Source organism: Staurois parvus, unplaced genomic scaffold (genome assembly GCF_062004578.1).
Source record: "Staurois parvus isolate SC_StPar_1 unplaced genomic scaffold, SC_StPar_1.0 ptg000163l, whole genome shotgun sequence".
Classification (NCBI taxonomy): Eukaryota; Metazoa; Chordata; class Amphibia; order Anura; family Ranidae; genus Staurois; species Staurois parvus.
The window spans coordinates 1348115-1375892 of NW_028317959.1; the positions used below are offsets into that span (position 1 = coordinate 1348115).

Below are 27778 nucleotides of genomic sequence, written 5' to 3' on the forward strand. Positions count from 1 at the left end.
CTTTACTTTCAGTTTCCTTTCAGCAGAATAGAATCTGAATTATATACGTGTTTGTGTGTATATATACCAGAAAGGAACAATCAGAACAGGACAGAGATCCAAAGAACCTTGAGAAGAAGACATGACATCCGAAAGGTAACAATTACACCAAAATATTTTTGATATTTTATATACAAAAGTGTTGATTTAGACTCGAGGCAGTTAGACTAGAACTAGGCGGATGAATAGATTTCCTGTTATTTAGGTACATATTGGTTTCTTAAGCTGGCCCTGTACAATTTTGTTCTCAGAACGTTCCATTTTCTAACAGTTAGTCGGGTCATATTGGTGAACATTTTCAACCATATTGATGATCAAAATCTAAGGAGCAGGAAGGAACAAAAATCTAAGGCTACATTTAGACTTGTGTCTAAACAAAAGTGCTTCTGAAAAATGATCAGGGTTGTGACTCCTCCTCACCACCCATTTTAACCCCATTTTGCAGCGCCAGTGCACATCAACCCAATGCATTGCATGTGGTTGTGGGACATTTGCGGCACTTCCCTATTCACTTGAATAGGTCGTGTTCAGCAGCCTTGCTGCCCCTTGAATGTGTCAAGAGCGATCATTTTTACAAAGCATTTTGCAACTTATAAACAACCCTGTCTGCTGCCTTTTGCAGCTTAAGGGGGGGAGGTGTTGGGGGCACTAAAATTCTAAAGTCTAAACAAGCACTTAATGTAAATATGGTTTACGTTCAGGAAAATCTGAAACTGAACACATAATTGGAAACATTGGCAAGGGAATAGAATGAAATTGTTCAGGCTTTCATACAAGTCCACAATGATCCAATGAACAATTTTCTGAATTTCCATATGAACATCTAAACAAAATTCTAGTGGTTTATGGCCAGCTTTGGGCTGGATTCACACCTATGAGTGTGTGTTAAAATCTCTGTTTTATCGAGCGTTACTACAACGCACTGTATATGTGATTTGTGGTGGATTTTTAATAACAATCTAATGTACAGAGGCAACCAGCCACCTGATTTTCAATTCACTGTAATGTATGTGCATTCGTTACAGTGCGCTGCGTTGAAACTTATGGTGGCCATCCACATGTGATAAAACTGAACAATATACCGTATTTTTTGCTCCATAAGACGCACCTGACCATAAGACGCACCTAGGTTTTAGAGGAGAAAAACAAGAAAAAAAATATTCTGAACCAATGGACTGCAGACACAGTACAGGGGATGACCAGAGACTGCAGACACAGTACAGGAGATGACCAGAGACTGCGGACACAGTACAGGAGATGGCCAGAGACTGCGGACATAGTACAGGAGATGACCAGAGACTGCGGACACAGTACAGGAGATGACCAGAGACTGCAGACACAGTACAGGGGATGACCAGAGCCTGCAGAGAGTACAGGAGATGACCAGAGACTGCGGACATAGTACAGGAGATGGCCAGAGACTGCGGACATAGTACAGGAGATGGCCAGAGACTGCGGACATAGTACAGGAGATGGCCAGAGACTGCGGACACAGTACAGGAGATGGCCAGAGACTGCGGACATAGTACAGGAGATGGCCAGAGACTGCGGACATAGTACAGGAGATGGCCAGAGACTGCGGACATAGTACAGGAGATGGCCAGAGACTGCGGACATAGTACAGGAGATGGCCAGAGACTGCGGACACAGTACAGGAGATGGCCAGAGACTACGGACATAGTACAGGAGATGACCAGAGACTGCGAACATAGTACAGAAGACCAGAGACTGCGGACAGTGCCGGGGATAACCAGAGACTGCAGACAGTAAAGGAGATTACCAGAGACTGCATACCTTTGGGGAGGGAGGGGGAGCGGGTACCTGAATTTGACAGGTACCCGCTCCTATTTCCGCGGAGTTGTCCTTTCTTCTTCTTCCTGTGGCGGTTTCTGTGACAGCCGGGTGCCCACTGCGCATGCGCGAGAAGCCTGTCACATGACAACTGTCATGTGTCCCAGAAGACACTGGACCATTCACAAAGCGCGGCGCTTCTCGCGCATGCGCAGGGGGCACCCGGCTGTCACAGAAGCCACCGCGGGAACACTGCAGCGCTGGAGCAAGGAACTGGTAAGGTCCTGCAGGAGAGAAGAGCTAAGCGGCCGGCCCGATATTCTGACATGGTGGCGACAGAAATACCGGACCGGCCGCTTTACATTCGCTCCATAAGACGCACTGACATTTGCCCCCCTTTTTTGGGGGGAAAAAAGTGCATCTTATGGAGCGAAAAATATGGTAAATATCCGATTTTGACAAAACTATTGAATCAGACTTTGATCAAGTGAGACAAAGGGGTTGGTTTACTTAAACTGGAGAGTGCAAAGCTCTGTGTAGAAACCAATCAGCTTCCAGTTTGTTTGTTTTTTTTTTTTCTGTCGAAGCTTAATTGAACAAGCTGAAGTCAGAAGCTGATTGGCTACCATGCACAGCTGCACCAGATTTTGCACTCTCCAGTTTTAGTAAAACAACCCCAAAGTTGGTACGACTGAGTGATGAGCAATAGATAGTGATGGTTTTGATTGACCTAAATCGATTGGTTGTGGCAGAAAAATATGATCGTACAGGGTCGATCAATAACATTTTTTCCTTTGTCCCCAACAATGCACCTAGTAAGTCACTTTTATTTAAAAAAAAAAGCATTAAAAATTTCTTTTTTAAAAAAAGCTTACTAAGTGCACTGCTGGGGACAAAGGAAACTAACCCCAAACTATGTAAATTACAGCTCACATACATTTTAATGGGCCATTCCAAGTGAATAGAATGCCTTTAAACATAGGGCATCAACACACGAAAAAACAGTGTGAATAGAGCCTAAACTTTTTTTTTTTTTTAACAAATGAAATTTTATTAAACGTAGTGCCATGTTACACATGTAGCACAGAGAAGAAGCAAATCAAACATTATTGGGCAGTCACATGTCACTTCAAAAGTAATACAACCATACGGTTATAGCAGATCATAATATCCAAGAGATCTTGCAAATCAAATATGAGAAAAAAGATAGGGAGGAAGAAAAGGGTATTTTTTTTATTTAATACACAATTTATATAGCGCCAACAGTTTGCTCAGCGCTGTACATAATAATGGGAGACAGTACACGAGACAGTACAGTATCAATACAATTCAATACACGAGGGGTTTGAGGGGCAGTGGGGAAAAAGGAAAAAATGTAGAATAGGGAGGGGAGAGAGCAGAAGGGGGATGAGAGCCTATACTTTCTAACTTTCTCATTGCATTAGGACCCTTTCAGACCTATCATCTCTGGTCCGTGGCATTAACACCTAGTGTACACCTAGTTGAGGCAGCCCATTCAAGAAGCATTTTTTTTCAGCACAACTCACCACAACTCATGTTACATAGTTAGTCTGGCTGAAAAAAAGACAAAAGTCCATCCAGTTCAACCATTAAAAAAAAAATGTTATAATACTATATCCACAGTTGGTCCAGAGGAAGGAAAAAAAACCAGCAAAGCATGATCCAATTTGCTCTTGCAGGGAAAAAAAATCCTTCCTGATCCCCCGAGAGGCAATCGGATATTCCCTGGATCAACTTTACCTATAAATGTTAGTATCCAGTTATATTCTGTGTATCCAAGAAAGAATCCAGGCCTTTTTAAAGCAATCCACTGAGCTGGCCAGGGAGTCTATTCCACATTTTCACAGTTCTCACTGTGAAGAAACCTTTCCATGTTTGGAGATTAAATTTTCTTTCCTCCAGACATACAGAATGCCCCCTTGTCCTCTATGATGGCCTCAGGGTGAATAACTCTACACCGAGTTCATTAAATGAACCACTGATGTATTTATACATGTTGATCATATCCCCCCTTAATCTCCTCTTCTCAAGAGAGAATAAATTCAGTTCCTCTGATCTTTCCTCATAGCTGAGCTCCTCCATGCCTCTTATCAGTTTGGTTGACCTTCTCTGTACTTTCTCCAGTTCCCCAATATTCTTTTTGTGAATTGGTGCCCAAAACTGAACTGCATATTCCAGATGAGGTCTTACTAATGATTTGTACCGGGGTAATATGATATCTCTCTCTGGAGTCTATACCTCTTTTAATACAAGAGAGGATTTTGCTCGCTTTAGAAATGCAGCTTGGTATTGCATGCCATTATTAAGCTTGTGATCTACCAGAACTCCCAGATCCTTCTCCACCATTGATTCCCCCAGTTGTACCCCCCTAGTATGTATGATGCATGCATATTCTTAGCCCCCCACATGCATAACCTTACATTTATCAACATTAAACCTCATTTGCCACATAGTTGCCCAATTAAACTGTGCATTGAGGTCGGCTTGTAAATTGGAGACATCCTGTAAGGACGTTATTCCACTGCACAGCTTGGTGTCATCTGCAAAGACTGAAATAGTATTTTTAATCCCAGACCCTATATCATTTATAAATATATTAAAAAGTAAGGGTCCCAACATTGAACCTTGTGGTACACCACTGACAACCCTAGACCATTCAGAGTATGAATCATTAATTACTACTCTCTGAATATGATCTCTTATCCATTTGCATACCAATTTTTCCAAGCCCATAGACTTTACCTTACACATTAGCCGTGTGTGGGGAACTGTGTCAAACGCTTTTGCAAAATCCAAGTTGGCTATACCACGTCCACCGCCACCCCTCCTGTCCAAGGTTTTGCTCGCCACCTCATAAAAAGAAATCAAATTTGTTTGACATCTTCTGTCTTTCATGAATCCATGCTGTCTGTTGCTTAAAATATTTTTTTCCAGCAAGAACTCATCTATGTGGTCTTTTATTAAACTCTCCAGTATCTTCCCAACTATAGAAGTTAAACTAACAGGTCTGTAATTACTTGGTAAAAATTTTGACCCCTTTTTAAATATTGGCACCACATTGGCCTTACGCCAATCTAGTGGTACTATGCCAGTCATTAAAAAGTCCCTAAAAATTAGAAACAATGGCTTTGAAATGTCAGAGCTCAATTCTTTAAGTACCCGTGGGTGTATGCCATCTGGTCCAGGTGCTTTATTCACCTTTATTCTGTCTAAATATTTTTGGATCATATCAATTGTGAGCCAATGTGGATCATCTGGAGCTGTGTCAATACCATGCCCATTATGAACAAGAGCTTCCCCATGCTCCTTTGTATACACAGAGCTGAAGAAGGTATTTAATAAATTTGCATTCTCTTTGTCCTCAGTCACCCACTCTAGATTATTTTGTAAAGGGCCTACATGCTCGGACCGGATCTTTTTACTATTAATATACTTAAAGAATTTTTTGGGGTTGGTCCTGCTATCTTTTGTAATCTGTCGTTCGTTTTCAATTTTTGCGGCCTTTATTTCCTTTTTGCACATTTTTACATTTAATAAAAGCTCTTTTCTTATTATCTATAGCTTTTTTAACTTTGGCCGTAAGCCACATAGGTTTGATTTTTAGCCTTTTAAACTTGTTGCCCATGGGAATATATTTTGCAGTGTGTTCACATACAGTGTTTTTAAAGAACTCCCATTTCTGTGTTGTGTTCATCAGTGCCAATATTCCCTCCCAACTCTTGGCCTTAGAAAATTAGCTCTTTTAAAATTGAGCATTTTTTTCCCGTATGTACTTGCTGTTTATAGCTAACCATAAATGAAATCATGTTCTGGTCACTGCTACCCAGATGTTTTTATATGAACATTCGTAATAAGATCTGCATGGTTTGAGATGTTGTTGTCAACGTCAGTGCTTTGCATTTGTGTTTTGGTTGCCAAAATCATTAGCATTAACAATGATTTGCATCACAACATGGTAATATGTGTACAGTGTTTTGCCATGCACTGCAGTCTCTGGCTTATACCAGTCCGTCCTCAAGTTGAACTCATGTCTGAAATTGGTTAACAAAGTGTTCTTCTGGAATACATTGTGATCCAGAATTACATAATATCTAGTTAACAATTGAATTACTACCCATTCATAAATCACTATCCAACTATAGAGTTTCCATTATTAAACTTGTCACTCCTACACTATATTGCCAAAATTATTGGGCCAGCCCTCCAAATCATTGGATTGGGGTGTTCCAATCATGTCCATGGCCACAGGTGAATATAATCAAGCACCCAGGCACGCAGATTGCTTCTACAAACATTTGTGAAAGAATGGATCACTCTCAGGAACTCAGTGAATTCATGCTTGGTAACGTGAGAGGTTGCCATCGGTACAATAAGTCCATCTGTGAAATTTCCTTGCTGTTAGTGGTATTATAACAAAGTGGAAGCAACTGGGAACAACAGAAACTCAGCCACCAAGTGGTAGGCCACATGAAGTGACAGAGCGGGGTCAGCACATGCTGAAGCACACAGTGTGTAGAATTTGCCAGCTGTCTGCAGAGTCAATAGCTAAAGACCTCCAAACTTCATGTGGCCCTCAGATTAGCACAACAACAGTGCATAGAGAGCTTCATGGAATAAGTTTCCGTGGCCGAGCAGCTGCATCCAAGCCTTACATCACCAAGTGCAATGCAAAGCATCAGATGCAGTGGTGTTAAGCTAGACTCTAGAGCAGTGTAGATGTGTCGTCTGGAGTGAACAATCACACTTCTCTGTCTGGAAATCCGATGGATGTGTCTGGGTTTGGCAGTTGCCAGGAGTACTTGCCTGACTGCATTGTGTAAAGTTTGCTGGCGAAGGGATAATGTTGTGGGGTTGTTCTTCAGGGGTTGGACTTGGCCCCTTAGTTCCAGTGAAGGGAACTCTTAAGGCGTCAGCATACCAAGGCATATTGCACAATTTCATGCTCCCAATTTTGTGGGAATAGTTTGGGGATGGCCCCTTCCTGTTCCAACATAACTGCTCACCAGTGCACAAAGCAAAGTCCATAAAGGCATGGATGAGCGAGTTTGGGGTGGAGGAATTTACTGGCCTCCACAGAGACCTGACCTCAACACGAAGGAACACTTTTGTGATGACACTGCAAGCCAGGTCCTCTCATCTGACATCAGTTCCTGACCTCACAAACGCACTTCTGGAAGAATGGTTAAACATTCCCATAGACACACTCCTAAACCTTGTGCACAGCCTTCGCAGAAGAGTTGAAGATATTATAGCTGCGAAGGGTGGGCTAACTCAATATTGAACCCCACGGACTAAGACTGGGATGCCATTAAAGTTCACATGCATGTAAAGGCAGGCCGACCAATACTTTTGACAATATAGTGTATATTATTTTTCTTATCTTGACTGTTAGAGGTCGCTAACTTTGCAAGCCAGCGAGTGTGTAAATGGACACGCAGAGCAGGGGCTCAAGAGAAAGCCTGTACAGGTGCTCCCATAGTAAACTGCTTAGTGTGGGGGCACTTGGCAGGAGGGAGGGGCCAGGAGTGCTGGCGGGGGGTACCCTGGGCTGTTCCGTGCAAAACAACTGCAGAGAGCAGGTAAGTAAGGCTTGTTTGTTTCATAATTTTTTTTAATTGCCTTTAATATCACTTTGCTTCAATTAATTTCCTTTGCAAGAGGACAAAGGAAAGATGGGAAGAAAAAAGAAAACCTTCACTGCTCTATTCAAAACTAAATAACGTGTGTGTGTATGTGAGTACACCCCTCACATTTTTGTAAATATTTTTATTGTAAATATTTGATTCTATCTTTTCATGTGACAACACTGAAGAAATGACACTTTGCTGCAATGTAAAGTAGTGAGTGTACAGCTTGTATAACAGTGTAAATTTGCTGTCCCCTCAAAATAACTCAACACACAGCCATTAATGTCTAAACCACTGGCAACAGTACACCCCTAAGTGAAAATGTCCAAAATTGGGCCCAATTAGCCATTTTCCCTCCCCGGTGTTGTGACTCGTTAGTGTTACAAGGTCTCAGGTGTGAATGGGGAGCAGGTGTGTTAAATTTGGTGTTATTGCTCTCATACTGTCACTGGAAGTTCAATATGGCACCTCATTGCAACTCTCTGAGGATCTGAAGTAAAGAATTGTTGCTCTACATAATGATGGCCTAGGCTATAAGAAGACCCTGAAACTGAGTGCAACACGGTGGCCAAGACCATACAGCAGTTTAACAGGACACTCAGAATAGTCCTCGTGTCAGGAATGGACTCAGCACTGGTGGTGGGACTCATCTGCCGTGTGGGCTGCAGTACTAGAGCTGACCAGCGGGTGCTCTCAGCAGTCAGAAGCTCACACGTGCAATCAGCCAAACCTGGGGCTGATTGCAGAAAGGTGTATTTAAGGCATGACCAGGCCTATGATCTGGGCCTTGGTGTATGTTTTCCCATGAGCCTCTGTACCTGGTATCTTGTGTTCCTGCTTCGTTGCTGACTCGGCTTGATCCTGACCTCTGCTGACCGTCTCCTGTTGAACCCCTGGCTTGCCTGACCATCCTTCTGCCTGATCCCCTGTACCGCGCTGCCCGTGAGTTACTGAACCTGGCTTGTGACCTTGACCATTCTCTGCCTGCTCCTTTGGTACCTTGCTGCCCGCATGTTGCTGACTTGGCCCGTCTGACCACGCTAACTACTCTGCCATCCATCCATCCTGCACGGATCCAGCCGTACCTGCACATACCTCTGGCGGATCCCTCTACCACTAGCAGGTGTACTCAGGGGCCGCGACCTGGTTCCTGTCTGCTCCACGTCCATCCCCATCATCAGGGGCCCTGGTGAATAAGCAGACTGGGACTTAGACTCCGCGCCCTGGGGAATCCTGTCCTGGGGACCACTAGAGGTACCACCAAACGGTCATTACAGAACCCTACGGCCGGCCTGACCGTTCCACCTCTCCAGCCCTAACTACGCTTGTGTTCCTGCACCTACTAAGATTAGTGGAAGGTTGGTTTGTTCACTGTGCGTTTATATATATATATCTGGGTGGCTAATAATAAACTGTATTATTATACTATGCCTGAAACCTGCGTTTCCCTGTGTCAGTCCACACCTTTCTGGTCATTCCTAGATTCCTGACATCACACCAAGGCCATTCCTGACCAGAAGTGGCTGCACAGGGAAGCCATCTTGACTTGTTGTGAAGGATGCATCCTGATGAGGTTATATATTTGTCTATGCTAGTCTTTGATGACAGAGAATATGCCTATCAGACTCTGCGGGAGTATACCAGGGATCAGCTGCTAGAGTGCATATGGGTCGCTCATTCCCTAGTAGGTCAGGTCCTAGAGCTCTCTGAGGTGCAACCATTGATTCAGGCTTGTGTTGAGTTGGCTTCATCTAGTACCCCTGAAAGCAGGGATGAATTCCTTCCTCCATTCAGGGTGAGTCAAATAATATCACTGGTATGGTTGTTGGAGCATGATCCGGATTGCTTCTTGGAGCATTATTCGGCATGTTCACCACATGTGCTAAAGAAGTGTATAAACGCAGTGCAATCTTTGACCAGACAGGCCTTGTGTAAACTGAGCGTTGTCCAACCCTTACTGCAGACATGGTCAGACTTGTTACAGCTAGCCTCAGTCAGCTTGCAACAAACCAGTCCTGCTTCTCATCATTCCTCTGTTCAAAGCTCTTTTCCTGCATTCCTGACAGCACCCCCAGTGACAGCCCAGTATACCCTGCTATCTACCACGTCAGTCCCCTGCTCCCACTCGCTGTACCATCGTGCCAGTCGACTCGATGCCAGTTGACTCGGTGCCCGCTGTCGAGCCAGATGACTTGATGCCTGATGATTCGGTGCCCGCTGTCGTGCCAGTTGACTCGGTGCCCGCTGTCGTGCCAGTTGACTCGGTGCCCACTGTCGTGCCAGTTGACTCGGTGCCCACTGTCGTGCCAGTTGACTCGGTGCCCGCTGTAGTGCCAGTTGACTCGGTGCCAGCTGACTCGGTGCCCGCTGTCGAGCCAGATGACTTGATGCCTGATGATTCGGTGCCCGCTGTTGTGCCAGTTGACTCGGTGCCAGTTGACTCGGTGCCCGCTGTCGCGCCTGATGACTTGATGCCTGATGATTCGGTGCCCGCTGTCGTGCCAGTTGATTTGGTGCCCGCTGTCGTACCAGTTGACTCGGTGCCAATTGACTCGGTGCCCACTGTCGAGCCAGATGACTTGATGCCTGATAAGTTGATGCCCGCTGTCGTGCCAGTTGACTTGGTGCCCGCTGTCGTACCAGTTGACTCGGTGCCAGTTGACTCGGTGCCCACTGTCGTGCCAGTTGACTCGGTGCCCGCTGTTGAGCCGGATGACTTGATGCCTGATGACTCGGTGCCCGCTGTCGTGCCAGTTGACTCGGTGCCCGCTGTCGAGCCAGATGACCTGATGCCTGAGGACCCAGTGCCCGCTGTTGAGCCACATGACCTGATGCCTGATGACTTGGTGCCCGCTGTCGTGCCAGTTGATTCAGTGCCCACTGTTGTGCCAGTTAATTTGGTGCCTGCTGTCGAGCTTGGTGACCCGGTACCCGCGGTTCTGCTAGATGGCTCGGTGCCCGCTGACATGCCCGGTGACTCGGTGCCCGCTGACTTGCCAGGTGACTCTGTGCCCGCGGTCTGCTAGATGGCTCGGTGCCCGCTGACATGCCCGGTGATTCGGTGACCGCTGACTTGCCAGGTGACTCTGTGCCCGCGGTTCTTCTAGATGGCTCGGTGCCCACTGACATGCCCGGTGACTCGGTGCCCGCTGACTTGCCAGGTGACTCTATGCCCGCGGTTCTGCTAGATGGCTCGGTGCCCGCTGTCGTGCCAGATGACTCTGTGCCCGCTGACATGCCTCTGCCCGCTGCACAGCCCGACATGCCAGCCCCTGATGTCCAGCTAAACTGGCCAATAACTGATTCCCAGCCTGCTCCTGGAAATCCTGTGCCCAGTGACCTGCCTTCCTGGGTTCTCCTACACAAAGAAGTCTACCAGCAGGAAACCCAGCCAGCCGGTTTTCTCCGGCAGTTGGATATTCAGCCAGTTACCTGACCCGGGCGGTGGAACATTTTGCCCACTAAGGACTGTCTGGAGCGTCCTGAGGCCGCTCCTTGAGGGGGGGGGTACTGTCAGGAATGGACTCAGCACTGGTGGTGGGACTCATCTGCCGTGTGGGCTGCAGTACCAGAGCTGACCAGCGGGTGCTCTCAGCAGCCAGAAGCTCACACGTGCAATCAGCCAAACCTGGGGCTGATTGCAGAAAGGTGTATTTAAGGCATGACCAGGCCTATGATCTGGGCCTTGGTGTATGTTTTCCCATGAGCCTCTGTACCTGGTATCTTGTGTTCCTGCTTCGTTGCTGACCCGGCTTGATCCTGACCTCTGCTGACCGTCTCCTGTTGAACCCCTGACTTGCCTGACCATCCTTCTGCCTGATCCCCTGTACCGCGCTGCCTGTGAGTTACTGAACCCGGCTTGTGACCTTGACCATTCTCGGCCTGCTCCTTTGGTACCTTGCTGCCCGCACATTGCTGACTTGGCCCGTCTGACCACGCTAACTACTCTGCCATCCATCCATCCTGCATGGATCCAGCCGTACCTGCACATACCTCTGGCGGATCCCTCTACCACTAGCAGGTGTACTCAGGGGCCGCGACCTGGTTCCTGTCTGCTCCAAGTCCATCCCCACCATCAGGGGCCCTGGTGAATAAGCAGACTGGGACTTAGACTCCGCGCCCTGGGGAATCCTGTCCTGGGGACCACTAGAGGTACCACCAAACGGTCATTACAGAACCCTACGGCCGGCCTGACCGTTCCACCTCTTCAGCCCTGACTACGCCTGTGTTCTTGCACCTACTAAGATTAGTGGAAGGTTGGTTTGTTCACTGTGCGTTTATATATATATATATATATATATATATATATATATATATATATATCTGGGTGGCTAATAATAAACTGTATTATTATACTATACCTGAAACCTGCGTTTCCCTGTGTCAGTCCACACCTTTCTGGTCATTTCTAGATTCCTGACACCTCATCATGCTCGACCAAAGAAGTTGAGTACCCGTGCTCAGCGTCATATCCAGAGGTTGTATTTGGGAAATAGACGCATGAGTGCTGCCAGCATTGCTGCAGAGGTTGAAGGGGTGGGGGATCAGCCTGTCAGTGCTCAGGCCATACGCCGCACATTGCATCAAATTGGTCGTCCCAGAAGGAAGCCTCTTCTAAAGATGCACAAGAAAACCCGCAAACAGTTTGAAGACAAGCAGACTAAGGACATGGATTACTGGAACTGATGAGGCCAAGATAAACTTGTATAGATGAATCAGAGTGACTTGCGAGCCACAGGTGTGATAATTACTAGAGGATCGCAAACATGAAACACATAACTACAACTGTGTTGGAAATATCTACAAATATATGTTGGGCTCCTAAATACTTCTCAATGAATACTAATTAAATTATTACCATTAAATTAATTAAAATTATGATACAAATAACTAATAAAAGTGTATAAATACCAAAAAATATTTAAATAAATAATTTCAACTAATCAATCTCCTCCAAATAAATATCAAAATAATTCCACATGAAATACTCCTCTAAAAAATATTTTACCAAGTGCTCATAAATCATCTATTAGTGACATGATGTACTTACTAATACCCTCAATTTCATTTATATTCATAATACCATCATTTAATATAATAAAAATAATAAACCAACTAATAACCCTCAACTAAAACGCATTTAAATGATCCCCCATAAATAAAAATAACCAAATGCTCATAAATAATTAGTAGTGATTAGTATGAATCCAGATATCATCAAAATAATAGTCCCTTTTTTTTTTTTTTTTTTTTTAAAGAAACAACAAAAAGTAGGAGAACAGGAGATAGTCATGATATTACCCTACAATAGAAAATACAGAGACTTACAAAAAATTATAACTAAGCATTGGGGTATATTGAAATTGGATAAAGTTTTGAGAACTATCATTAAAGATAAACCTAGGTTCATTTTTAAAAAGGCACCAAATATTAGAGATCAGATTGTAAAAAATGTATTAGAACCCCCAAGGCCACTCACAAATACTCTAAGTTTCTTCAATGGGACAGGATTTTACAGATGTGGTCATTGTTATAGCTGTAGAAGAACTCATGCAAACCCAAGATGTAGAAATACATTTATTAATCCCTTAAATGGTAAACAGTATGAAATAGACCAATTTATTACGTGTAGTACTAAAGGCGTAGTATACGCCTTAAAATGTCCGTGTAATCGATTATATATAGGACGCACTAAGAGGAGTCTTAAAAAGCGCATGAAAGAACACATACACAATATTAGTATAGGCTATAAATACCATCATTTACCGCTACATTTTAAATCACCATCAAGAAGTAGAGAAAATAGAATTTTGGGGTTTAGTCAAACACAATCCACACTGGAGAGGTGACAATTTAGTCCGTGAAATAAGTAAAAAAAGAATAATTTTGGATTTATGAGTTAGGAAGTTTAGCACCAGATGGTTTGAACAAGGATTTTGATTTATCCTGCTTTATCAGTGACATTTAGGTTTGGATAATACGTACATATATGATAGGATGATATATTTTTTGGTTTTAAGTATGTGGAACATGAGAGTGGGTGAGAGTACTTTTTACATTCGGTATGAATTTAAAACAGGAGCAGACCTGTATATTGAGTGTGAGGGATTCTTTCTGCACCATTTAAAATGTTTATTTTAATAAAAAGGAAGGGAGAAAGAGAGAGAGAAAAGGAAAAAAAAAATTTTTAGATTTTTTTTTTTTTTTTTTAAATCTATATTTTTTATTTTTATTTTTTTATTTTTTTTTTATTATTACTTTTAATTAAATTATTTGTTGATTTTATATAATTATTATTTGTTTAATGGTATCATTTGTTTATGCCATTTTTTAATTGGAACACTTATTTTAAATCGTTATATGTATTATTAAAAAGATTGTAATGCATAGTAAAAGAAGAGGTTGTTTAAATCCAGGCAGTCCGATGAGTCATATGCAAAGTATCTTTCCGAGATAGTAGCGTAGTAATTGAAACAAATGTGTCAAAAGGAAGGAGAGTTTGTGCTTCCAATTGACCCCAAAAACATGGCCGCCTCCAGTACATCTATGGGAAAATGGAGGACGGGATATATATAAGCTGGCAATGGATGAGTGATTGACCTATCACAACCCCCTGATGAAGCCACGTGATTGGAGGCGTAACGCGTAGGGAGGGGCTACATCATCACTTGGAGAGGAGCCGCACAACACGATAGACGGCAGGTGTATGACTCAGAGGCCAGCAGAGGATTTCCAATGGGATATTGCGTTATTTAAACCTGTCTAATGTGAGTTTAATACTTGGATGGTGGGAATAAAAAGTTTTAAAAGGTAAAGCACTATGTCCTCTATTTCTTCCTGCATGCGGAGTAACACAAGGAGAGGATAATTAGGAGGTCTGAGATAACAAAAGGAGTGTGCAATCCCTGAGGGGATAATCAGCCACCAGAGGATATATCCATTACTCCTAAAGGAAGGATCTCCCAATTTTACCAGCAAAAGTATATGTCCAGCAGGTTCCAGGGAAAGTGAAACAAAAGCGTGTATAGCCTAATTGCAGGCATCAAAGGAGGTGAGCGCACATCTTCACTATTTGAAGGATTCACAAAAGTCACAAATTGAAGAAGAACAAGCACCAAGTCACTATATATAAACAATTGTTTATTCAATGGGACTATTATTTTGATGATATTTGGATTCACACTAATCACTACTAATTATTTATGAGCATTTGGTTATTTTTATTTATGGGGGATCATTTAAATGCGTTTTAGTTGAGTGTTATTAGTTGGTTTACTATTTTTATTATATTAAATGAGGGTATTATGAATATAAATTAAATTGAGGGTATTAGTAAGTACATCATGTCACTAATAGATGATTTATGAGCACTTGGTAAAATATTTTTAGAGGAGTATTTCATGTGGAATTATTTTGATATTTATTTGGAGGAGATTGATTAGTTGAAATTATTTATTTAAATATTTTTTGGTATTTATACACTTTTATTAGTTATTTATATCATAATTTGAATTAATTTAATGGTAATAATTTAATTATTATTCATTGAAAAGTATTTATTTAGGAGCGCAACATATATTTGTAGCCAAGATAAACTTATTTGGTTCAGATGGTGTCATGCGTATGTGGTGGCAACTAGGTGAGGAGTACAAAGACAAGTATGTCTTGCCTACAGTCAAGCATGGTGGTGGGAGTGTCATGGTCTGGGGCTGCATGAGTGCTGCTGGCACTGGGGAGCTACAGTTCATTGAGGGAACCATGAATACCAACATGTACTGTGACATACTAAAGCAGAGCATGATCCTCTCTCTTTGGAGACTGGGCCGCAGGGCAGTATTCCAACATAACGACCCCAAACGCACCTCCAAGACTACCACTGCCTTGCTAAAGAAGCTGAGGGTAAAGGTGATGGACTGGCCAAGCATGTCTCCAGACCTAAACCCTATTGAGCATATGTGGGGCATCCTCAATCAGAAGGTGGAGGAGCGTAAGGTCTTTAACATCCACCAGCACTGTGATGACATCATGGAGGAGTGGAAGAGGACTCCAGTGGCAACCTGTGGAGCTCTGGTGAACTCCATGCCCAAGAGGGTTAAGGCAGTTATACACTGTTATACAAGCTGTACACTCACTACTTTACGTTGTAGCAAAGTGTAATTTCTTCAGTGTTGTAACATGAAAAGATATAATAAAATATTTACAAAAATGTGACAGGTGTACTCACTTCTGTGAGGTGTGTGTGTGTGTATATTATATTTTATATATATATATATATATATATTACAGTGCTCCGCATAAATGAGTATACCCCAACAGATTTGTCAGGAAACCTTTCCTTTCAGAATCCACATTATCTATGGGACACTATACTACAAAATACTCCCACAAATGCGGGACATTGATTGCAAACAAAATTTGTTAATGTGTACACATAAAAAAATATATTTTTCCTAACAAAATCATCCAAGACCATGTTACATAATTGAATACACCCCATTGAAAGTCTTAAAAGCAAACCTAAATTTTAGACAACAAATTCCTAATTAACAAGAATTCAACTACAGGTTAATCTAATTATTCCTTAAACAGGTGTCCAGCAGACAGCTGATTATAAAAGGGCGTTACTTAACAAGGAAAACACCTTCCCATTTCATGCTGTCAACAATGGTACCACATGGAAGAGAAATGTCACAAGGTCTGAGAAAGAAATGCATTTCTTTACACAAGACAGGTGAAGGCTATAAGAAGATCAGCAAAGGTTTACTTATCAGTCAGAATACTGTAGCAAAAGTGATAAATCTTTATTCAATTTTTGTATTTATTTTTATTTCAGGTACTTACAGGTGAAACTCGAAAAATTAGAATATCGTGCAAATGTTCATTTATTTCAGTAATGCAACTTAAAAGATGAAACTAATATATGAGATAGACTCATTACATGCAAAGCAAGATAGTTCAAGCTGTGATTTGTCAGAATTGTGATGATTATGGCTTACAGCTCATGAAAACCCCAAATCCACAATCTCAGAAAATTAGAATATTGTGAAAAGGTGCAATATTCTCGGCTCAAAGTGTCCCAATCTAATCAGCTAATTAAGTCATAACACCTGCAAAGGGTTCCTGAGCCTTTAAATGGTTTCTCAGTCTGGTTCAATAGGAATCACAATCATGGGAAAGACTGCTGACCTGACAGTTGTGCAGAAAACCATCACTGACACCCTCCATAAGGAGGGAAAACCTCAAAATGTAATTGCAAAAGAAGTTGGATGTTCTCAAAGTGCTGTATCAAAGCACATTAATAGAAAGTTATGTGGAAGGGAAAAGTGTGGAGGAAAAAGGTGCACAAGAAGCAGGGATGACCGCAGCCTGGAGAGGATTGTTAGGAAAAGGCCATTCAAAAGTGTTGGACTTTCACAAGGAGTGGACTAAGGCTGGAGTCAGTGCATCAAGAGCCACCACACACAGACGGATCTTGGACATGGGCTTCAAATGTTGTATTCCTCTTGAACAACAAACAACGTCACAAGCGTCTTACCTGGGCTAAAGAAAAACAGACCTGGTCTGTTGCTCAGTGGTCCAAAGTCCTCATTTCTGATGAGAGCAACTTTTGCATCAGAGTATGGAGGAAGAATGGAGAGGCACACACTGCAAGATGCTTGAAGTCCAGTGCGAAGTTTCCACAGTCTGTGTTGATTTGGGGAGCCATGTCATCTGCTGGTGTTGGTCCACTGTGCTTCATTAAGTCCAGGGTCAACGCAGCCATCTACCAGGAGATTTTGGAGAACTTCATGCTTCCTTCCACAGACATGCTTTATGGGGATGTTGACTTCATTTTCCAGCAGGACTTGGCACCTGCCCACACTTCCAAAAACACCCAAACCTGGTTCAATGACCGTGGGATTACTGTGCTTGATTGGCAAGCAAACTCGCCTGACCTGAACCCCATAGAGAATCTATGGGGCATTGCCAAGAGAAAGATGAGAGACATGAGACCGAACAATGCAGAAGAGCTGAAGGCTGCTATTGAAGCATCCTGGTCTTCCATAACACCTCAGCAGTGCCACAGGCTGATAGCTTCCATGCCACGCCACATTGTGGCAGTAATTGCTGCAAAAGGGGCCCAAACCAAGTACTGAGTACATATGCATGCTTATACTTTTCAGAGGTCCCATATTGTTCTATGTACAATCCTTGTTTTATTAATTGCATGTAATATTCTAATTTTCTGAGATTGTGGATTTGGGGTTTTCATGAGCTGTAAACCATAATCCTCACAATTATGACAAATCACGACTTGAGCTGTCTTGCTTTGCATGTAATGAGTCTATCTCATATATTAGTTTCACCTTTTAAGTTGCATTACTGAAATAAATGAACTTTTGCACGATATTCTAATTTTTCGAGTTTCACCTGTATATAGCGCTGTAAATGTACGCAGCGCTTTACACATATATATTGAACATTCACATCAGTCCCTAACCCTCAAGGGGTGTACAATCTAAGGTCCCTAACTTACATTCATACATACACATATTAGGGCCAATTTAGACAGGATCCAATTAACCTACCAGCATGTCTTTGGAGTGTGGGAGGAAACCGGAGTACCCGGAGGAAACCCACGCAGGCACAGGGAGAACATGCAAACTCCAGGCAGGTGGTGCAGTGGCTGGGATTCGAACCAACGACCCTAGTACTGCCAGGCGGAAGTGCTAACCATTTAGCCACTGTGCTGCCGAAAGATGGAACTGCAACCATCCCACAGAGACGTCAAGGCCATCCATGGAAGTTAGCACTCCGACAGGAGTGTTTTCTGTTGAGAAGGGTTGACGAAAATTCCCATGCAAGTTCACTGCAGTTAGCTAAAGAAGTAGAAAGCCAAACTTGAGTGATTGTTTCCCAGGGCACAATACAGCATACACTAAAAAGGAATGCATGGGTGTCGCCCATGAAGAAAGCTTCTCCTAAAGTCCATGCATAAAAAAGCCCACCTAGAATTTGCCTGGGTCCATGCTGAAAAAGAAGACTACTGGGACTCTGTACTCTGGAGTGATGAGACCAAGAGAAATGTTTTTGGAACTGATGGCTTCAAAACTGGTTTCTGACCAAACAATCAGAAATAGACATCATGAGGGTGGCCTGAGGGCCCGACATCCTCTAATGGGCCCTGTGCTCATTGCCCGGCAACATAGAGCTTGATTGGCATTTGCCATTGTGACGGGCACAGCATCAGACCCCAGCCCTTCTCACCAAACTCGTGACCGAAGGACTACCCCATCTAAAACCGCGCTGTCACGTGCGTAACAATACCACACCCAGCTGATTGAAACAATGATTTTCCAGCTAATGGACCACAGATCGATGTACCGGCAGCTTGAATTTGCTTGTTACTGGGTCAGGTTAATCATGCAATTAACCCTTCACACTGCCACCACCTCCTTTTTATACAGAGAAAGAGGAAACTCAGCACTACACTAGGATGGTTGGTTAATTGACAGTATACCGCTATCTCTACAGACCGGTTATACAGAGGGTTAAACACTCATAGTAGCGTTCTTTTTAGAGGCAGGGATTTGTAAATTGCAATTAAGAGCTATAGAAACAATTCAACACTTTCAGAAAGTAAGATTTATTACCAAAGGTTAAAAGGGTGCAGTACAAATATTTACAGAAAGAAGATGTAACCAATATATATATAAATATACAGAGTACAACAGCACAGCAAACAGATACCAGAAAGAAGTTTAGGTAAATAAGTACTTGCCAAATAAATGTCTGGGGTTAGCACATCAAGTTTCAGAGCAGAAGGAGGCTTTGATCTCCATCTGTTTCAATGGCAATGGGAGAATCTTCAACTCTTTCTCTGTGAGATGTTGCACGCAGCAAGTCCTCACTTTTCTGACTGAACACAAAAGAAAAAAAACCTCTTCTTTTCTAAGACAAACTCAACTGGAATCTTCCTATCACAGCCAAGCCAATACCTTATTTGGCAAAAGAATTGTTAGGCAGGGCTCAGCATCATACGCTGCTTGCAAACCTGAGGGAGGGGAGATACATGAAACCTTCTTAATACAGCGAGAGCCTGTGCCTGGCTCTTATATGCAGGATACTACACCTTCAGGTGTTTGCATAGGAGTTTAAGAGAAATACCACAATGCAGAAATTTGGAGCAAAATGGAGAACTGCACCTCTCCCTGTGTGCATGAGTGTGACAGCCATTGAACACCAGAATCGGCAGGTCCGCCACTGGCACCCTGTGCTTTTCACAGACGAGAGCAGCAAGTTCACCCTGAGCACATGTGACAGACGTGAAAGGGTCTGGAGAAGCCATGGAGAATGTTATGTTGCCTGTAACATTGTTCAGCATGACCATTTTGGTGGTGGATCAGTGATGGTCTGGGGAGGAATATCCATGGAGGGATGCACAGACCTCTACAGGCTTGAAAATTACACCCTGACTGCCATTAGGTATTGGGATAAAATCCTTGGACTCACTGTCAGACCCTACGCTGGTGCAGTGGGTCCTGGGTTCCTCCTGGTGCACAACAATGCTTGGAGGATGAAGGAATTGATACCATTGAATGGCCTTCACTCTCGCCTGACTGAAATCCAATAGAACACCTCTGGGATATCATGTTTCAGTCCATCTGACACCGTCAGGTTGCACCTCAGGAGCTCAGTGATGCCCTAGTCCAGATCTGGGAGGAATTACCCCAGGACACCATCGTCTCAGTAGGAGCATGTCCTGATGTTTATCAGGCATGCATACAAGCACGTGGGGGCCATACAAACTACTGAATACCATTTTGAGTTGCTACACTGAAATTTCAGCAATATGGACTAGCCTGCTGCATCATTTTATTACTTTGATTTGCGGGGTGTCTTTGAATTCATTCCTCTGTAGGTTGATCATTTTCATTTCTATTAAACATTTGGGATCCTTATGTTCCTAACACATTACCCAGTCCATATCAGGATAGATATCCAGCATGAGCTTTTTCCCCATTGAGATCTGATGTGTTTCCAAAGTGTTCTTTTAATTTTTTGAGCAGTGCGTTTGTGTGTGTGTTTTGGACAGAGTAATGAGGGATTAGAAATTGTCAGAATTTGTACTGATGTCTGTGTTCCAGTAAGGGAGAGTCCCTCTTCATCATCAGACTTCTTTCAATGGGACTTGCAGCAAATGAAAACCAAAACGTTTGCGTTGTTCTCACCAGAACAGTAACAGAGGGAAAAGTTTCCATTGGGAACCCAGGTGTTAGTGACGACTTCCTGGGAAGGGATTTTAGTCTTCAGAAGAGGTCTTCTGAACTTTTTTTATTGCTATCTGTTCTTTCCTGTCCTGGTAACAACTGCCCCCCTATTTTGTGTTAGGGTGTCACAGCGACAAAAAAGTGGAATAAAATGTCTTCATTGGGTCACAAACAGAAATGTGAGACCTGACATAAGACTTTCTGAAAACATTGCTTGGCTGGTTTTGTCCTTGCTTAATACGTTGAGTCACTGACTAACAACAACTGGATGGTTAAACTGGATGTCTTTTTTCAGCCAGACTAACTATGTAACAAGGATGTAGTAGGTGAAGTCCAAACAAGGCCAGAGCTCTAGATTTACATATTTGTTCAGGTAATGATGCAAAAGTATTGAAGTCATGGAATCAACATGTATGTATATGTTGCAACCTCCTAGTTAGCTAGGGGGAGCTCTAGCTTTAATTGTTAAAGGCTGAGTAGCAGCCTGAGTGTAATAGCCAGGTGAGCTGGATTTAAGTTACAACTGAGAGGCTCTGAAGACCAGCTCTCTGGGATGTCCCCCTACTCTTGAACTTTGTAGAAAGATCTAGAAGCAGTGGGTGGAGATGACGAGTGGTTGGTCTGTACTCTTAGAGGTTCCTGGCCATACCCCAACAGGAGGCTTGGCAATGGGCCAGGACAGCCTTTAAGAGTAACTGAGCCTGCTCAGCAGGGAGAGAGTTGGAGCAGAGTTTGGGTGGAAGATAAGAAGCCTAGGCTATAGAGCAGGAGCCTGGGAGGGGGCCCAGATAGGAAAGGGGCTCACCTCTTGGCAGGAATCTAGGAAGGAGGAAAGCTTGGGGCTTCACCGGCCCCCTGAGAGAGGACCACCTGTGTGGCAGGGAAGGAGTGGCCCAGCTATTAGGCCTGATAGCAGCCAATGACCCACCAGCAACACAGGAGAAGTACTAAGTGAGTAGATAGGGGTAGGAGCACTCTTCTGGGAAATCAGATTAGCGGCTACCTGAGACTGTCTTACTTTAAATTGAGAAGCACTGGATCCCCTGCTCAGGGACTCACCCAGATAGGCTGAATCTAGGGTCTGGGGTGGCACAACCAGATATGCTGGCTAGCTCTCTAAGAGGAAAATATCTGCTGTAAGTAAACTTGTGTAACGTTCTAGGAAGTTGTCCTTGGTTTTGTATTTCCATTGGACATCCCGTACAACCCTAACCCTATCGCAGTTCAAATCCACTAATAAAGCTACAAAACTGGTTACTGTCTCCTGGATGCAAGTTATTGTGAAAATGCGTGTTGCCTGACTGTGTAGGGCTATAGGGGGACCCAATACTTCAGGGACCCCTAAAGGGTAGTGCTACATATATAACAGTGGTCTCCAAACTGTGGGCCCTTGCTTGCCTTTACCCATCCTTTTGGGGCACTATTCTTCCCCCTGACATTAATAATGGGGCATAATTCCCGCTACTGACACCAACAGTGGTGCACTATTCCTTCCATTGACATCAACAATGAGACACTATTCTTCCCACTTACACCAATAATGGGGTACTGTTCCTCTCATGGACACCAATGATGGGGCATTGTTACCAATGCCAGGACATTTTCTGCTCCCACTGGCCACAGTCTGGCCTCTCTAAAATCTGAAGGACAGTCAACCGTAGATATACTACAGTAGATGGTCAGAGACCACAGGCATGTGACAGGATGTGGCAAAAGATTGCAGACATTCTACAGGCTAAGTTTAAAACGGGACATGCTGCAAGGGATTGTAAGCAACTGGGAACATGTTAAAAGAGACTGCTAGATCAACCAGGGGTATTCTCTTGGTGGGTGGCCAACAGGTTTTTGCAGGTGCAACACTTTTTGACCTCTCAATCCTTCCCCACCTGGAACTCTCTTTGGGAATTATGGGGTATCCCTCAGGCAGAATTTCTCTGTTACCTTCAATTATGGCACTGGTTGACCTCACTGCATGGCACTTCTGCCTTTCCATATCAGAAATAAGCCTTTTTAACAGCATTGCCAACAGCATCTGGGTGGTCTTGTTTCCCTACTTTATGCATCCTTGAATAGGCACCCAATGCGTAATTCTCTATCATATGTTGTCCAGTGGGAGCGTGACTTGGGTACAGTTGTGGATCTGGAGGAATGGAATAAGGCCTGGTCGTTATCTAAATGTTCATTTATTACGGCCACGCTAGAGGTGGCATACAAAGCACTGTTTCGTTGGTACTGAGTCCCGACTAGTATAGCCCAGCCGAACCCTACCTATAGTGATCGCTGCTTTTGGGGTTGCGGCTATCGTAGAGATGTGTTGCATATATGGTGGTCATGTCTGAGACTGCTTCATTTTTGGCCTTCTTTAGACCTTGTTCATTTCTCCATACGCCGAGAAGCTCGGTATGCTTTGCTTCACTGTCCTATACCAGGCCTGTTGGCTCATCAGCGGAAGTTGGCTTCCTATCTGTTGGCCACTAGAACACTTGCCCAGGCATGGAAGAGCCCGTCTGTCCCTCTTCAGCGGGTGCGGGACCATATGACCACTCTGATGCTCATTGAACAGATGTGGAGTATCCGTAATGACTCCCAATGAAAATTTTTGAAAATATAGGAGCCGTGGTTGACATACGCTTTTCCCATGCTTCCCCCGGCTAGTCTGGGTTTATGACACTGTATGGTAAATGCGTTCGCGAATCCCTGCTTCTGGTCTTGTTTTCTTCTTCCTTTTTACTCCTTTTTTTTGCATTGTTCTCTTGCATTGTTGGCATTACAATACTCATTTCTTTATTTTTTATGCACCATTCATAGCCCCTGCTTGGGTGTGTCTTTTGCTCTTATCCTTGTTAAATTGTTTAAAAAAGTTAATAAACACAATTGAAATACAAAGGAGACTGTTGGAGGTCATTGCCATTGGAGCATTAGAACTTTTCTCCAAGTCAGACCCCTTACTGCCCCCTAAAAAAAATTACCAGAACCACATTTGGTAATAATTCCAGCAAGTGAATAGTGACCTGTTTGATATCTCACCAACCAGAGAGCAGTTAGAAGGGTATCTGTACCTTGTTTGATAAAGAGCAAAACTTCCCTTGGAGAGGAACAGTGGATAGGATTGACTGATAAGACTGTCATGGTGGCAGAGTATCACGTACCTGGTGATGGAGGCCAGTGGAGAGAGGGCTTCCCTTGCGGCTAAGTTCCAGACTCCCCTGAGAGTGGGACAGCAGGAGTCAGGCCCAAAGTGGCACAGGTCGCCTGTAGGAGTACTGGTTGGTGGTCCACCCAGAAGCACAGCTGATGTACGGAGATAGTTCTGCAGACAGGTGGCGCCTGTGCGAGGTATGCAAGCCCTTCTGGGATTTAGAGATTTACTGGATAGCCAGTTCAAGCCAAGGTTGGGTACCAGGTGGGAATCAGAGCAGACGTAGTCAGATGGGATAGCTGAGGTCATACACAGAAGAGCGAGAGAAAGAGTATCCGTAAGCCAAGCCGAGGTCAGGTCAGGGGTAAAGCAGAGTAGACAGGTTCAAGAGCAAGCAGAGTCGGTATCAGAAAATCACAGGAACAAGGCACAAGGAGCTAGAGATTATCTAGCAACTTGAGGAAGTGATGAGCCTCCTTATAAAGGCCGTCTGGCACCTAACTGAGGCTAATGTGTGCTTCTGTGGCCATGCAGGGTACTGGCAGAAATGCCAGATCTTCCAGAACTTCTGCCGTGAACAGGACCCTGACACAGAGTCATATCAACAGCAATGTGTTGTAGATCTGTGGGTATGAACTAGAAAGCTGTTCATAATACTGCCCCAAACTACATCACCAATCTTGTCTCTCCGCTCCACACAAGACCTCCTACTCTCAAGCTCCCTGGTCTCCTCCTCCCATGCTCATCTCCAGGACTTCTCCAGGGCTTCCCCCATCCTCTGGAACTCCCTACCCCAATCCATCAGACTATCACCTACTCTGCTCACCTTTAGACGCACTCTGAAAACCTCTCTCTTCAGGGAAGCCTACCCTGCCCTCAGCTAATTACTGAAATCCTCCACTCTTCCTACCATTCCATCCCATACAGCTATTTCCTCCTGTACCACTATCCCCTCCCTCCTAGATTGCAAGCTCCAAGGAGCAGGGCCCTTGAACCCCTCATGTATTGAATCATATTGTTACTGTACTGTCTCGTGTACTGTCTCCCACCTTAATGTAAAGCACTGAGCAAACTGTCGGCGCTATATAAATCCTGTATAATAATAATAATGAACTCGAGGAGGAGCTCCAGGACATTGGACTGATAGAAATATCTGGGTATAGGGAATATGGAAGAATCTGGAAGAGCCCCACAGCTGTCATGATAGTCTGAGGATTCTTTATCTGTAGGCCCGGGGCATGTTTTATTGTTCCATCCTCTGAGCAAGACAGCCATCTGTGAGATATAAGTTTGCCAAGAAGCTCATAGAGTAGTCATTGTCCAGTTTAATTCATAAAATACTTTTGTATAGAACATTTGTCATGCCAGTTCACATAGTTATGTGTGTCCATAATGCTACATCTTTAAGTGATATATTTAGAGTAAAAAAACTAACCATTTTTTATCTGAGACACATTTTGCAACCAAACTCTTACACAAAAGACAAGACCTTGCCACACCAAGTCATACATGTCACCATTTCAACTTTTTATGCATTTTCTCATATTGACATGGTTTAATTCAGTAGAAAACGTAATAAGCGTCAATAACACTGCCTGTTTAAAAAAAAGTATTGTCCTAAAACTAACATTTATATAACGTGTGGAACTCAATGAGTTCCAAATCCCTGGGTGCTCTGTTATGCATATCTCCCATTTTAAAAGGCATATTCATATTCCCCAACCCCAACACTTGACCTATGAACTCCCACCTAATCTATTCACATTTACTGAATGCACCAAATTTTGTTAAGCCTGTGAAGGAATTTGGTCTTTCCAAACTAATAAATATTCCTAATAAAGATAGAGGTTTTATCAGTGACGGAATTACTGAACTCCTCCATAGTTTAATTTTATAACTGACCCAATTTTATAAGAGAACAATGAACAAAATTCAACAAAAATACCAACCAAAATTAATCTTTCTATGCTGATATCTTTTAATGTGCCAATACTGTCCAGTCATGGTTGATGTTCCTTTTCTTCAGGAGTCTGGTTCAACCATAAGAATGCAGGCAGATTATGGATTTAATACATTTTCTGATGAGGAAATACGGGAGATTGCACAAGCTCTACAAGAAAGTGATGACACATCAAGAGGTGATGCTGTGTCCGAAACTGAGCTACGAGAGATCATAAATGTATTGCAGGAAACTGCATTGTGTGACACAGCTGGGAGGATCACTCAACAAGAGAAGATCACTGAAAATCTTGCAGTGAACATTGCTGTAATTGGAGAATCTGGATCTGGAAAGTCCACTTTTGTCAACGTCATACGGGGTCTTGATGATGATGAAATTGAAGGTGCTGCTAAAACTGGAGTGGTAGAAACCACAAAATATCCAACAGCTTACCCACATCCTCAGTATAACAATGTCTTGTTTTGGGACCATCCTGGCTCAGGAACCCCTGGTTTTGACCCAAATAGCTATCTAAAACTTGTAAATGCCCATCAATACAACTTGTTTATCATGATAGCATCAGGAAGAGTTAGAGAGAATGACATGAAACTGGCCAAAGAGCTCTGGTCAATGGGGAAGAAATTCTTCTTTGTAAGAAACAAAATTGACTGTGACTTGAAGGCCAGCAAACTTCGTAGAAGGAGGACCTACAATGAAGAGAGAATTTTGACAGATGTTAGAGATAACTGTGTGAAAAATTTTATGGACTGTGGAATAAGCCTGCCAAATGTATTTCTTCTGTCATGCTTAGAACTAGAAAAGTATGACTTCCATTTCTTTAAGAAGACACTAGAAAAAGAGCTTACAATACAAGAACGATAACATGCCTGCATGTTCAACACATTTTTATTTGTGATAAAGGCTACACATATGTGCAAATGTAAAGCAATATTTCTTTATAAAGGAATATCCCAGTATCCTATGCAACTATGTGATACATAAAGTCAGGGCCTGGATGAGCGAAACTAAAGGGAGGGCCAGCATGACTGGGGCTTGCAGACGAGGCGGAGACGGGAGCTTGTGTGGGGGAGCATAGGAGATGGGGGATGGTTGTTTACCGGATTGGAGCAATCGGGCTAGAGGGTGGTCTTGCCAGGATGAGGAAAGGGGGCTGGAATTTATCGGGGGTTAGTCGGAGCTTGTGCCAGCAAGGGTGAGGTTTTTCCTGCCCACCCTCCCTGGAGCTGGTTAGTGGGTTTGCTTCCTGTTTTGCTTTGTTTATTGTTTGTTCCTTTTTGTGTTTACCCTGTGTTGTTCGGTGTGGGTTCCTTCCTTCCTTTCTTGCTCTACAATTTTGATGTTTTGGGGGGCTGCTTGTTTCTGTTTGTCATGGTAGCAGGAAGGGGGTCGCTGGGTCTTTGAAGGCGGTGCTGGAGTGATGAGTTGGTGGATTATGTGTTGGGCCCATCGTAGGTATGGGTGTCCCTTCCCAGTTATAAGGTGGTTGGTAATGTGGGGAGGTCATTGGCTGTATCTGGGACTACGTAGTTTGTAGTATTGTCCCCGAGGCGGTGTGGCAGCGGCTGGGGGCCTTTTCGGTGGGAGTCGGATACAGCCAAGTTATCGATGTAACAGTGCCTTCGAAGACCTGGGACCCGGTTGGGGAGGGGGTTGTTAATGTCAGTTATTATGGTGTAATTGTACCAAAATGTTATGTTTTCTTGTAAGAGTTATGTAAATAAATGGGGCTGCTATGGCCGGTTTTCACCAAAGAAAAGGAGAGTCGCGTGGTTATTCCGGGGGGGAGATGGTGGTTGTTAAGAGGTAGGTGGTAAGTACTAGCCTCAATATTCTACATGTCCCTCAGTCATGTGTGTTCATAAAAAAAATTAGATGAGCAGAAGCCAGGTACATTTCTTATGTAGCATTTGCCAGCCACAGGTCACAAATCAAGAAGGTAGTTCATTGATAC

The 27778-nt window shown here is 43.5% G+C and overlaps 2 protein-coding genes across 2 annotated transcripts in view; both read left to right on the forward strand.

Moving 5' to 3' along the window:
- LOC149462990 (interferon-inducible GTPase 1-like) lies at positions 1–27583 on the forward strand. The gene is made up of 2 exons (XM_089676055.1): positions 1–135; positions 25894–27583. Exon 2 carries the CDS (start codon positions 25915–25917, stop codon positions 26686–26688), a length of 774 nt encoding a protein of 257 aa, XP_089532181.1. The 5' UTR covers positions 1–135; positions 25894–25914; the 3' UTR covers positions 26689–27583.
- The window catches only part of LOC149462991 (interferon-inducible GTPase 5-like), a 36749-nt gene continuing 8982 nt past the window's right edge, over positions 12–27778 (forward strand). Inside the window, exon 1 of the mRNA XM_089676054.1 lies at positions 12–135. Within this exon, the coding sequence (XP_089532180.1) occupies positions 122–135 (14 nt within the window). The 5' untranslated portion in view covers positions 12–121. The remainder of the gene's footprint in view (positions 136–27778) is intronic.

Excerpts from the sequence above, each read along its gene's own strand:
- LOC149462990 (XM_089676055.1), top strand. The coding sequence starts at position 25,915 with ATGCAGGCAGATTATGGATTTAATACATTTTCTGATGAGGAAATACGG.